The 11,927-nt window shown below is 38.4% G+C and overlaps 1 protein-coding gene across 1 annotated transcript; it reads left to right on the top strand.

Moving 5' to 3' along the window:
• Positions 1 to 10,042: 10,042 nt before the first annotated feature.
• Positions 10,043 to 11,302, top strand: LOC131227855 (uncharacterized). The gene is made up of 2 exons (XM_058223683.1): positions 10,043 to 10,474; positions 10,944 to 11,302. Exons 1-2 carry the CDS (start codon positions 10,260 to 10,262, stop codon positions 11,113 to 11,115), a joined length of 387 nt encoding a protein of 128 aa, XP_058079666.1. The 5' UTR covers positions 10,043 to 10,259; the 3' UTR covers positions 11,116 to 11,302.
• Positions 11,303 to 11,927: the final 625 nt, after the last annotated feature.

Consider the following 11,927-nt stretch of genomic DNA (forward strand, 5'->3'; position numbering starts at 1 on the left):
ATTTACATCCATGACTTCAAATGGGAAGAGCTGATTGCATGGGATGCCGATTGCCAGCAACCTCCAACCACACGAACTTCCTGCAAGCCTAAGTTAGGTGGTGCTTATGCCTCACACCACACAAAGTTTTTGCAACCCTAAGCTAAGTGGGGCTTATCACGATGTTTGTGAGAAATTCACCTGGTTGATATGCTTTTCTAGCTCATGTGAGGACAGAGTCCAAAATTGAGGCAGATCCAAATCTCAAGTAAACCATACCATATGGAAAAGCATGAAGGAAAATGCCTATCATTAAAACCTTGGAGTCCACCGTAGTATTTATATCTCATCCAAACCATTCACAGGGTCATTCCCATTAGGATGAGCTGAAATACAAAAACATTAGCCTAATCAAGAACTTTTTATTGCCCCACAATGTTTCACAATCCCCATTATTTCATGTCATGTGACCCACTTAAGTTTTAGATCTGTCTTATTTTTAAGCTCATATCCTCACATAAGCTAGCAAAATGAATGGATGAAGTAGATTTCTCACAAGCATCATGGTGAGCCCAACTAACTTTCCACTGTAGGAACTTCCTATGTCTAGGTCGTAGGCAATAGGCATCCAATTGTGTCTTGCATCCCATTGGAAGTTCAATCTCCATCATCCACATAGGAGTGCTATGTCACTCTCATCAGACATGGCCCCATCAGAAGTTGAAGGCAGCAATATTGTACCCCCAAAGTGAGTTGCTTGTGCCCCCACATGAAGTTCACATGTTCAGAAGCTATGTGGGCATATAGAGATCCCTGTGACAAATCCACTCCATTCATCCGTTTCTCAAGCTCACAATAGGACAAAAGCCTAAAAATCAGGTAAATCCAAAACTTAGGTGGAACATGCCACATGCTCATTGTTGAAAACTTTATGGGGTCGCAAAAGTTTTAGATTAGGATGATATTTGGGCCTACTGTTTATGCCATTGGTAGTAATCTTATAAACACTTTGGATGGCATATAAACATCACGGTAAGCTTTAAAAAGGTTTCAAGCCACCTAAGTTTTGGATTTGCGTGATTTTTAGACTCCCAATGGAGGGAGTGGATTTATCAGCAATTGTCTGCTATTACGGCCCCCTCATATGTATGTGCTCCAGCTTTAAAATGGTTGGAATTTTTTTTCATAAGCCACTTACCTTTTCAACTATAGGCCCTAAAGCTGTTTCTTTTTTTCTTTTTTAAAGTTATTGCTTTTAAATAATTTTTACATAAATACCTATCATTTACACCTTGTGGCCCTAAAAATACCTGCCGTGAGTCTCCCATACATTTTAACTGACGTATTTTTGTACGAACAAAATTACGCATCTCATTTTTAAACACAACCCTTTCGTAGTGTACTTTCCATGAACAACCACGGTCGCAAACTTCTTGAGCCTACGGGAGTTTTAGGTCTAAGTTGATATTTGTTTTTCCGTTCATCCAAGTCCATATGGTCTTATCAATGAGTTGGATGACAAATAAACATCATTGTGAGTCCTGGAAGATTTCAACTGTAGGCATCATTGTCCCCAATTCTTCCTCTAGTGTGATCTACTTGAGCTTTGGATTTGCCTCATTTTTATGGGACATGCAATAAAATAATATGGAAAAATGGATGGATGGCGTGGATAAAACACATACATCATGGTGGGACCTAAAAAGCTTTGCTAGGTATACATACTACCTCCATTTAGGAAGAAAGAAATGGCAGATGTTTTAAAGATGATTCTAAATCAGCAGAATCCTAAGTGCACATAGCAAAATAGTTTATCTCAGAATGGGTTACTAGTGCAAATAACCTTAAGGGCTATAATCTTTTTATCCTGGGAGCTTAGGTGGTTCACATCCTCAGAGTCAGCGCCCAGATCTCTTCTTGCATCTTTCTCTTTCTTTCAATATAAATTTTGTGACTTTTCAAAAAAAAAAAAAAAAAAGGTTTTATGCATTGTGCAATCCTAGTAAGAGCATTATTTGAAGTATCTCTCATATTATGGAAATATCTTCAATATTATACGTATCTTTAACTTGGCGACACTGATAACACTTGGTAGCGATTCCAATAACACCGAGAGTATAAAAAATTTCAGTTATTAGCAATGTATCACTACGTCGCTTGTATTGCCAATGTATTGATACTGCCGATAAGGTTCGGATAAACCTCTGTCCGGACCGACTCGACCCGGATACCCGAACCGATGGACCCGAACCGCACCGAACAGACCCGAACCGATAGGTGAGTGGGTAGTATGCAATATATGTTTTATTTTTTACCCTAATTTTCTTAAAAATGGATGGACGATGTAGATAAAACATATAGATTTCATAAAATATGTTGATCAAGTCATGGGGGACCCAGATGAAGGGAAAAAATATATATCAGCTTGATCGAAAAGTTTTATGGCGTACATAACGTTTTTAGTGGTCAAAATTCATTCAACACTGTTTTCTATAATGTGGTCCACTTGAGATTTCAATATACCTAGTTTTTTTTCTAACGACTTAAAAGGATCTATAAAAATAGATGGAGGGCATGGATGAAATACATACATCAAGGTGGGGCCCACAGAGCACGGACGTCCGGTGGCCAGGGGAGTAGCCAGTCCGTTTCCAGCTGTAATACCTCTGGCCGCCTCGAGCTGCAGGCGCTCCTCGAGCTCCGTGCTGTACAACGGTTCAAAGGAGATCAAAGTTATGGGCCCCACAGTGATGTATCTATCATATCTACACCGTTCATATAATTTTAGAAATAATTATAGAGTATTATGCAAAAAAATATATATATATATCCAAAGATCATGTGGCCCACACCACAAATAGCAGTAGAGAATGATTTTCACTGTTAAACCATTCGTGTGGTCCACTCGATAGTTAGATCCGTCTTATTTTTCGTCTCAAGCCTTAAGACAAGCTTAGAAAATAGATGAACGGTTTTGATATAACACATACCCTATGATTATATCTATGAACCTTGCTCACCCTGTACGACTCTGCTCGTGTGAAAGAAGTAGTTTGAATTTCGTGCACTGCACGTCAAGATTCAAAAAAAGTAAAAAAACGCTGTATACAATATACGTTTAGATTGGAAGTTTTTTCATACCCATGTGGGTCCCACCTTGATGTGTATGTTTTATCTAAGCCGTTCATAAATTTTTACATATTATTTTAACTATTGAGTACAAAAAATAATTATATTAAAGATTAAAGTAGACCACATCACATGAAACAATTTAATTAAATTTATATATCTAAATTCTACTCAACCTGATCCGACTTGGTTTTTCTAACCGAGTCAGACACTGTTCGAGTCACAAAAATCATGCAACGAATCTGTCCGAATTATGTGACCCAGATCAGGGCACGAATCGGATCGAATTCGGGTCAAGCCAGTAGAATTTCGGATCAGGTCGAGTTGAACCTAATCCGATTCCAATAACACCGAGAGTATAAAAAATTTCAGTTATTAGCAATGTATCACTACGTCGCTTGTATTGCCAATGTATTGATACTGCCGATATTTTGAACTAAATAAATTTCAAGTGTCTTATATTGCCAATGTATCAATGATATTTTGAAAAAATTACCATATATATATATATATAATCATTTCAATTTTATTTTTTAGAAGCGTGGTTGTATGCAATGTTTAATTTGTTGACGGTAGTATTGATAATATTGTGATATTATTGTTATCTCAACCTAAGCAATATCTTATGCCATCAATATTCTAAAATAACGTTTGGATGGAAGGTTTGATGGTTGGATTAATAGGTGGGATACTTGGATTGATTTTGTAGGACAACACATGCTTTTAGGCCCCCAATTAGATAAAACTTGTTATTTATTGTGTAGCTCACTTGGGGCTTGAATTTAAATCATTTTTTGACCCAAGCCTTAAAATCATACGAGGGAAAATGGTGACCACTTGAATTTTTTTTGTAAAGAACACAATGGCCCCACTATCATGGCCACCATCTTCCGCCGAACTTACACAGCCATAATTTTGGTAGGTCCCACTTTCATGATGCTTTTTGCAAATCTGATCGTCCATCATTTTTGCCATCTCATTTTAGGGTAAGGACCCAAAATTTAGGTAGATTCAATGCAAAGGTGGGCCCCACAACAGTACCATGTTAAAACTATTAGCGGTTCATTTTTTATGTTTTTACATCATAAAAACTGTTGAAACAACGTTCTCAGCCATTCACAAGTTCATAACCAATGGGCCGAATGTAACCAACAGTTTCTTATGCCTAATCTAAAATTTCTTGGGCATCACGGCAGTTTAAAGAGCATGTGTTAAATATGCAGTTTTACTTACTAATGTGGCCCACTTGAGTTTCAAATCTGGATCATTTTTGGGCCCAAACCCTAAAACCATATGACAAAAAATGGTGGTGGTTCAAATTTTTCACAAGGGGAGCCCACTATTCAGTAATCCAGACCATTGCTATGTTGCATCTCATTATGCGTGGGTCCAGGCTGACAATGAGGTTTGCCCATCCTACAAGCTTGTACAAGGGAGCATCTACAGGCCACCCCACGTGCCACCTGCGACAGATGTGCGTGTGATCCATATCATCTATATATATATATATATATATATAGAAATCAAATGATAGCTTAGAAACACTTTTCTTATTTATCCATTTATTTTAAAAACTATAGCTCACTTTATAAGTGGTCCACCTCCATTTTTGGCTAAGGGCATCTACACGTTGTGGACCCATCCATGGACGGCTTGGATCTCACAAACGTTGCCAGATTGGCACATGAATAGGCATGCAAATGTCCTTTTACACCTACGGAGAATGGCGCAAGTTTCGGACACGGAAGTGGATTTGATGGTGACCCGACACCATCCAACCAGGTGTGTGGGGCCTACTTATTCTATCCGAAGCTCAAATGAAATGTGCTACGATTAAGGACGCGGATTGCGTCTTATCTCGTTCGACCATGGTATATTTCAACGACTTGAAGCTTGAGCTCGAGCTCGACTTGACTCGAGTAATATATATTAATAATAAATATATATATATATATATATATATATATATATATATATATATATATATATATATTAGTAAAAAAGTTTTTATTAAAAAATCCTACCCAACCTAACCCGTCCGCATTCCTTCTTTTTCTTTACCATACCCTATTGCAGTAAACTTGACTCGACTCAAGATAAACTCGACTCAACTTGAACCACTAGCTCAACTTGAACTCGAATCAAAAGCTTTGGCAAACAAGCCAAGTTTTAATGTTGAGCTCGAGGGAATCCGAGTATAGTATAGACGAGTCAAGTGGAGCTTGGCTCACCTCGACTCAGATGTACAGCCCCACGCGAAAGTGGATTTGATGGTGACCCGACACCATCCAACCAGGTGTGTGGGCCTACTTATTCTATCCGAAGCTCAAATGAAATGTGCTACGATGAAGGATGCGGATTGCGTCTTATCCCGCCTGTCTCTAGCTGGGAATGGGCAGGAGGTTTGAGTGGCCGTCGTGATGTATGTCTATTATCCACACCGTCCATCCATTTTACCATGGCATTTTATAAGACAATACAAACATTTAGGCAGATCCTAGACTAAAGTGAACCACACCATAGGAAGCACCGGTGATAATGATTCTCACTATTGAAACTTTTCTAGGGCCTGCCATGATGTTTATTTTCCATTCAAATTATTCATAAAGTTGCATAAACCTGGATGAAGAGAAAACACAAATATCAGCTCGATCCAAAACTTCTGTTGCCCCCCAATAAGTTTTCAACGGTAAGAGTGTAATCCCCATTGTGTATCCAATATCTGTCTTGGATCTGCCTCAGTTTTGAGATTATACACTGAAATGATATGAAAAATGAATGGACGGTGTGGATAGAACCTAGACATCACGGTGGCCACTCAAAGTTCCTGCCCGTTCCCAGCTGGAGACGGGCATCCGCGTTCCTACGAGAAAACACAGTGATATTTACGGTCAACCAGGGGCAGGACTGATTTTGCCGCAGTTAACAGTTTCTGTTCATATATGAAAACGCCGGCGGTTTATGTGAAAAGTCCCAAAAACTATTGTAGTAAAGACTGATGAACCCCTCTCTCCTTCCGCCATTGCCGATGGCGACGCAGCTCTCTCGATCTCGGGCGCTCACTCACTGTCTTCAATTTTAAACATCGAAAACATAATTAGGATTTTACAATAGCGAATCCCTAATTTTGGATTTTCAATTTTCAATCCTTAATTAGGGTTTTGCAATGTTGAATCCCTAATTTGTGTAATTTTCAACCTCCACAGTAGTAGGATGGATTAGGGATTCAAAACTGAAAACCCTAATTAGGGATTTAAAATTGAAACTCCTAATTAGAGATTTGGAATGTTAATCATGCTTAATCGTCATACCTAATCAGGGAAATGGAGTTCAATTCCTTTGATTAGATGCCTGATATGCTTTTTAATCGATGCTATTGGGGGATTTGTTTTACATAATAGATGCCTGATATGCTTTTTAATCGATGTTCTTCCATTTGGGGATAATGTGGATTATTCTCTTACTTTTCCATCTGGTTACAATGTGGATCCTTTATTTCTTTTGAAGTGGAAGGCCAAAGCTCTCAATGTCGGTGAAAGTATTCCTTGTCCGTGAGCATTGTAGATCTTCTGTCAGGATAAGGTTTTGGTAGAGAGTAATTCATTCAATGCAGATTCAAGGGCAAAAAATCCATGATATTAGAGACTTTTTAGCACCTTCGACGTAGTTTAGAATTTAGAAAGGGTTGACATGTTACTTTTCATCAAATTTCCTAGGGAGGGAGGGTTGCAAAATGCTAGATGAAATCTGGTTAGGGAGATCTGAATTGACAAACCGGTCAGACCTTCTATGGAAGAGATTGAGGAGCTATGTCATTACTGTGCATTAGCAAGGGATTTCTTTTTTTCTTTTTTAGATTGTTAGCAAGGAAATTCTAAGGCAGAATCTTTAGCACATAAGGGAATTTTTAGGGTTTCCTAAAAAATTGGGAATATAGCTTCTTGTAATGATTTCTCTTTGCTTTTGTGTGATAGGGCTTCTAGGGGATTAGGCTCAGCATTTGTAAGAGGAAAGAACTGTTGGGTTTTGATAGCTGCTAATAAAAACCAAGACAGAGGCTGCTACATTTTGATAGCTGTACTTGTTTCGAATCTCTCTCATTTCAGCCAAAATGGAACACAATCTTCTGCATTTGCATGTCATGATGGTTTAACCTTCTGGTTCTTATGTTTTCTGTTAATATTAAGTGTTCCCAAAATTAAAAGACGAAGAAGTTTTTTTTTTTTTCTCATTCATATTCTATTTGATCTCTAAGAATGTACTCTTTGATTTGCTTCATTTTATATCAAGATTCTGTGCAGTTGGTTGTTGAGGGATGTGGAGCACTAGTGAAGTTGCTGGAACCCCAGGATTGTGTAGCTCGCATGCTTCCTATGATCGTTGATTTCTCTCAGGTATGACTATGACAGATATAAATGATCTTGTGATTATTTCTATAGTCATCTCTTTATCCTGCTTTGCGGGCAAGTTTCTTTATAGACTCATGATTTGAAACTTGTTTTTCATGCATGAGGGTCTACTCGGTTAGCCTTTTGCCTTTTGGGCAATTTGTCTAGGTTCATTTAACTTGTAGAAATCAACAATGCAACAAAAACTCTGAACATAGCATGATCTGCCATTTTCTGAGCTGGTTTTGAATGAGCCAGGTTCACATCAACAAAGTCAAATCAACCTTTGGAGTCTGCGAAGCAAACAACTGTCCCTTGTTGTTGGTGATGTGGGTTCCATTCCATTTGTGCAATATTCCATAGATGCATTTCCATGATGTGGGGCCAAAGCAGCCCTGGAAGGAAGTTCAATGGAACCTGCTCCCAATTGCACTCCTGAAGTGAAATTTTGAGGGATGCTTGTTGAGAAATCCTGGCCCCTCAGAGTTGGAGTGGTGAGGAGTGACAAAGCGGAGTTCTTGTTTAGGTTTGGAAGCCTTGTGGAGAGTTAGGGTCCAATGAGGCAGAGGTCATCGTGCTTAGGAAAGGATTGTCTATCTTTTCAAAGCTTTCATGAAAGCTTGGTTATAAGGAAATCTGTGTAATTTTTTTGAGTGGTTGTATCAATTCATTTGTTTTAAAAAATAAATTAATAAATAATAGAGAAGGCTAAAAGTCAGTAGAAAAATATTGCAAGGCTTGTGATGGGCTATTGTGTTGCTTTGTTTCTTTCATAAATTTGTTTACTTATTCAAGGTTATATATGCCTCAAAATGTATGGCTGTTTTGGTTTCCAAACTGTTCTGTTCTATTCAAGGAGCTTTCTTCTATTGGTTTTTGATGCATTAAAGAATGCTCAATAGTCTTTGTTCTTTCACTGAGATATCTATTGGCACTGAAATCTTCTGCATGCGCTACAGCTGTGACACCATTCCATCCTTTTTTCTTTCCACTTAAACAGGTTGCTAAACTTGGTTTTAATCCCTCACTAATGCCAAGAAAACTGAAGGCATGTTTTAGTTAGAAATGTAGGTACTTTTAAAGAAAAACACAAAACACTAGGACCTTGAACTCCCCATACATCCTTAAGTCTTAATCAAAGCTGGTACACAATCAAGTCGATCCGTTCTAGTCCAGGAGGCCCATCATGTCCAGGTGCTCCTCACCCTTACAGACTTTGGTATCTACATTATTAAAAGTCTGGAATCCTGCCTATCCATTTACCCAAATTGACGACATCCCTCCTCTGCCAAGTGTCTTCCACTCTTGCCATAATCCCATGCCAGCCTAAAATATTGACCAGAAAATCTCAACAGATATTCATCAAGTTTGATAAAGCTATTTTAATGATAAAAACAGAAAGATTAATGGTTAAAAACATTCAAAGTAAGGGAAATTCCTTCAATTGTTTGCATGAACCGAGAGAAATGGTTCCCTTCTAATAGAGAATGGGAATGGTTGTGCCCCTCGTTTTTTTTTTTTTTTTTTTGGCCCTACATTTCCTTCTATTTTGATGGTTATGTACAAACATTCATTTTATATTTTTTATGGTCATGGTTTGTACTGCTTATTGCTTGTCATGACTAAATGATTTCAACATGACTTACTTTACTGGGACTGGAATTGTCTACAATATCCACGTGACATGTTTCCTTTACTGGGTCTGGAATTGTCTACAATACATGTTTCACACATATAAAACACTCATGTTATGGAGAATCTGTCTATCCACCAGGTGTGAAGGATTATTTGAACTGTACCAACAAAAGATGATGCCGATTAAAAAACTCATATGGGCAACAACGTAAAATTGCGCAGAACTGCTAGCAATGTGGCCCACCTGAGTTTTTTATCAGGCTGATTTTTGTTTCTTCTTTTCATCTTGGTGAGTTACATCTGATTAACTTTGATGAAAGATACACATCATGGTGGCCCCGCATTGCAAACCTATGGTCAGATTCCCATCCCCATTGTGCCATGAGTTATGGCCCATCTGAGTCGTGGATCTAGCCAATCTTGTTCCAGAGGCCTAACATCAAGGATAGAACCTGAAAGATGGATTGGATATTCAAAGTACAACATGGTGGACCCCACAGATGTGGTGTTTTACACATCACGTGAAATAGGTGATGTAGAGGATTTTGATCCACTTTACTGCAACCAGAAGGTGAGCTATTTTACCCTACCTTCCAACATCTCTAGTAGGCTCAGGTATCCTTTCTCAAGTTACTTTCTCTTCAATCTTTCTTATCTCTAGACTTTAAAAGAGTAGGCATGCTTTTTGGAAAAATTGCTCCCATGTCTTGCACGTACACTCTTATGAGGTTTTTACACACATACCAAGGGGCTACATGTGCATTTGCTTTGAGCCATATATTAAAAGGACGTGTTGGCTAAGAAATTATGGATGGACACAAGAAACTAAGTAAATTGTTCCTATCCATCTATTTGTTTACACACTTTGTGGACCATCTTACCCACAACCTTGGCTAGAAAGGCTTAAATAAAAAAGAAAAAGAAGAAGAAGAAAGATAGAGGTTTGTTTCTCTTGATTCGGTTGCTACGTCTCTTAGACTACTTTTTTCTGCAAATTACAGACGTCTCTTTGAAGGGAAAATTTCTTGAAGCCATATTTTGTATTGTCATCGTTTTGGCATCTGGGTAAGAGGGTCCATGCTATGACTGGTACAATTTTTTATTTTTTATTTATTCTTTTATTGCATTATGTTAAAAAGATTTGGTAACCAAAGAAGCACCTTAGGCAGGCAGAAAACTGGCTGTTGTTCTGCCCTGTGCAATGGTTGGGGAGTTGTTTCAGCTTTCTCACAGCTTCTGGGAGTTATGGTATTTTCAGGTGCTGGATATTGTTTCTATGAGCAACCGGCTTTGTTTCTGAGCAATTCCTGCATCCCTGGTATTCGGCATTCTGCTTCAGCATGGTCTCTGTTAATCTTTGACCAGATTTTCTTTTGAATAGCATATTATTCAAATCATGGGAAGGCAATATTATTGTAGGAATGGTTTATTCCGAATGCCCCTCTCAGCTGAGTATTTTAATTGGTACTCAAGGATGGGCATGGGTTTTATGGGTCTGCTATGGACTAGCACATCTGCTATTGGCCATGTGGAGTTCGTGTAAAATTCACATCAGTGCTGAGACTTCTTTCATTGTTCTTTTGTTACACTTGATTCCATAGCTCTGTAGTGTTACCTATTTGGTTGGCTTCTTGGAGAGCTATCTTGGGTGATGATTGGCAGCATTTACTCCATGCTCATCTGGAAGCTACTATATGATTTGGTGCCGTTGGGTGCTCTTATGAAGTCTGCAGAGGGCCATTCTCAGGTTTTTTCATTGGTGCATATGGGTTGAAATTTTTGAGTGTTAATGATTGCTTCTATGTTCATCAGGCCTTGCTTCAGATTTACTATTGCATCTTTTGGAAGGTCACCTGGCTTTTATTCATTCCCTTCCCCTGCTGCTCCTTCCAGTTTTATCTACAGATTTTTGTCTTACGAGTCTGTTAATTCTGAGAAGACCAAACCCTTGTCTTTGAAGCTGCTACCTGGTTATCTTCCGTGACCTGGTGTGCAGTTCTTTTGTTAGCCTTATGGCTATTCTATGGAAATGTAGGATTTGAATTGTGAAATGCAGATTGGAAAATTAGTTGGTCGAAACTCTTCATGCTTTTTAACTGCTGGGACGTACTGTTCATTATTTGCCTTGTATAGATTATTTTTGTGCTTGTAATTGTTTTGGCGCTTGCATAGGCTGATGGAGATCGTCTCATAATCTGCTTCTAGAATTTGCTTTTGAGAAAGCTACATCACAGCCTTTATGGGAAGGTAGTGAGCATTAGTTGAAGTTGGAGCCTTCATTAATTCTGAAAGCTGTTTTGATTACGGAGTTTGCTTCCTCAACTGCTTGGCTCTTAGCATGATTTTCAGCACTTGAATGTCCTCCTCACTATATCTCAAGCAATTTTCTCTAAATTTCTATTGCAGAGGTGTTGCCTATAGGTATCTTTAGCATTGTAAGCATGTCATTGGAGGACAGATGAATAGGCTTTTCCACACAAATGAGATGAGTTCTTTGTGAACACCTGTCCTGTCTGGATGGTGATTTTGGTTTGAATTGTATGTTTCCATGCACAGTTTCTCTTCCCATGTGCATTAAGATTGAATTTCATTACATTAATGAGCAAGTGAGAGAAAAGAGAGTTCTCCTAAGCTACATTCCCACTAAAGAGTTATTGGCGGATCGCATGATGAAAACTATAGCTAGAGACCTGCTGTAAGTTCATGTCAGGCAAATGGGATTGAGAAAAGCTGGAGTGATTTAGCTATGTAACCCCATCTTTTATAATATATCTTTTATTTGTCATTAATAAATTA

The sequence above is a fragment of the Magnolia sinica genome, chromosome 15, assembly GCF_029962835.1.
Source record: "Magnolia sinica isolate HGM2019 chromosome 15, MsV1, whole genome shotgun sequence".
In the NCBI taxonomy this organism is placed as follows: Eukaryota; Viridiplantae; Streptophyta; class Magnoliopsida; order Magnoliales; family Magnoliaceae; genus Magnolia; species Magnolia sinica.

Excerpts from the sequence above, each read along its gene's own strand:
- LOC131227855 (XM_058223683.1), top strand. The coding sequence starts at position 10,260 with ATGTTAAAAAGATTTGGTAACCAAAGAAGCACCTTAGGCAGGCAGAAA. Across the intron at positions 10,475-10,943 it reads CGGCATTCTGCTTCAGCATG|GCCTTGCTTCAGATTTACTA; the intron begins GTCTCTGTTAAT and ends TATGTTCATCAG.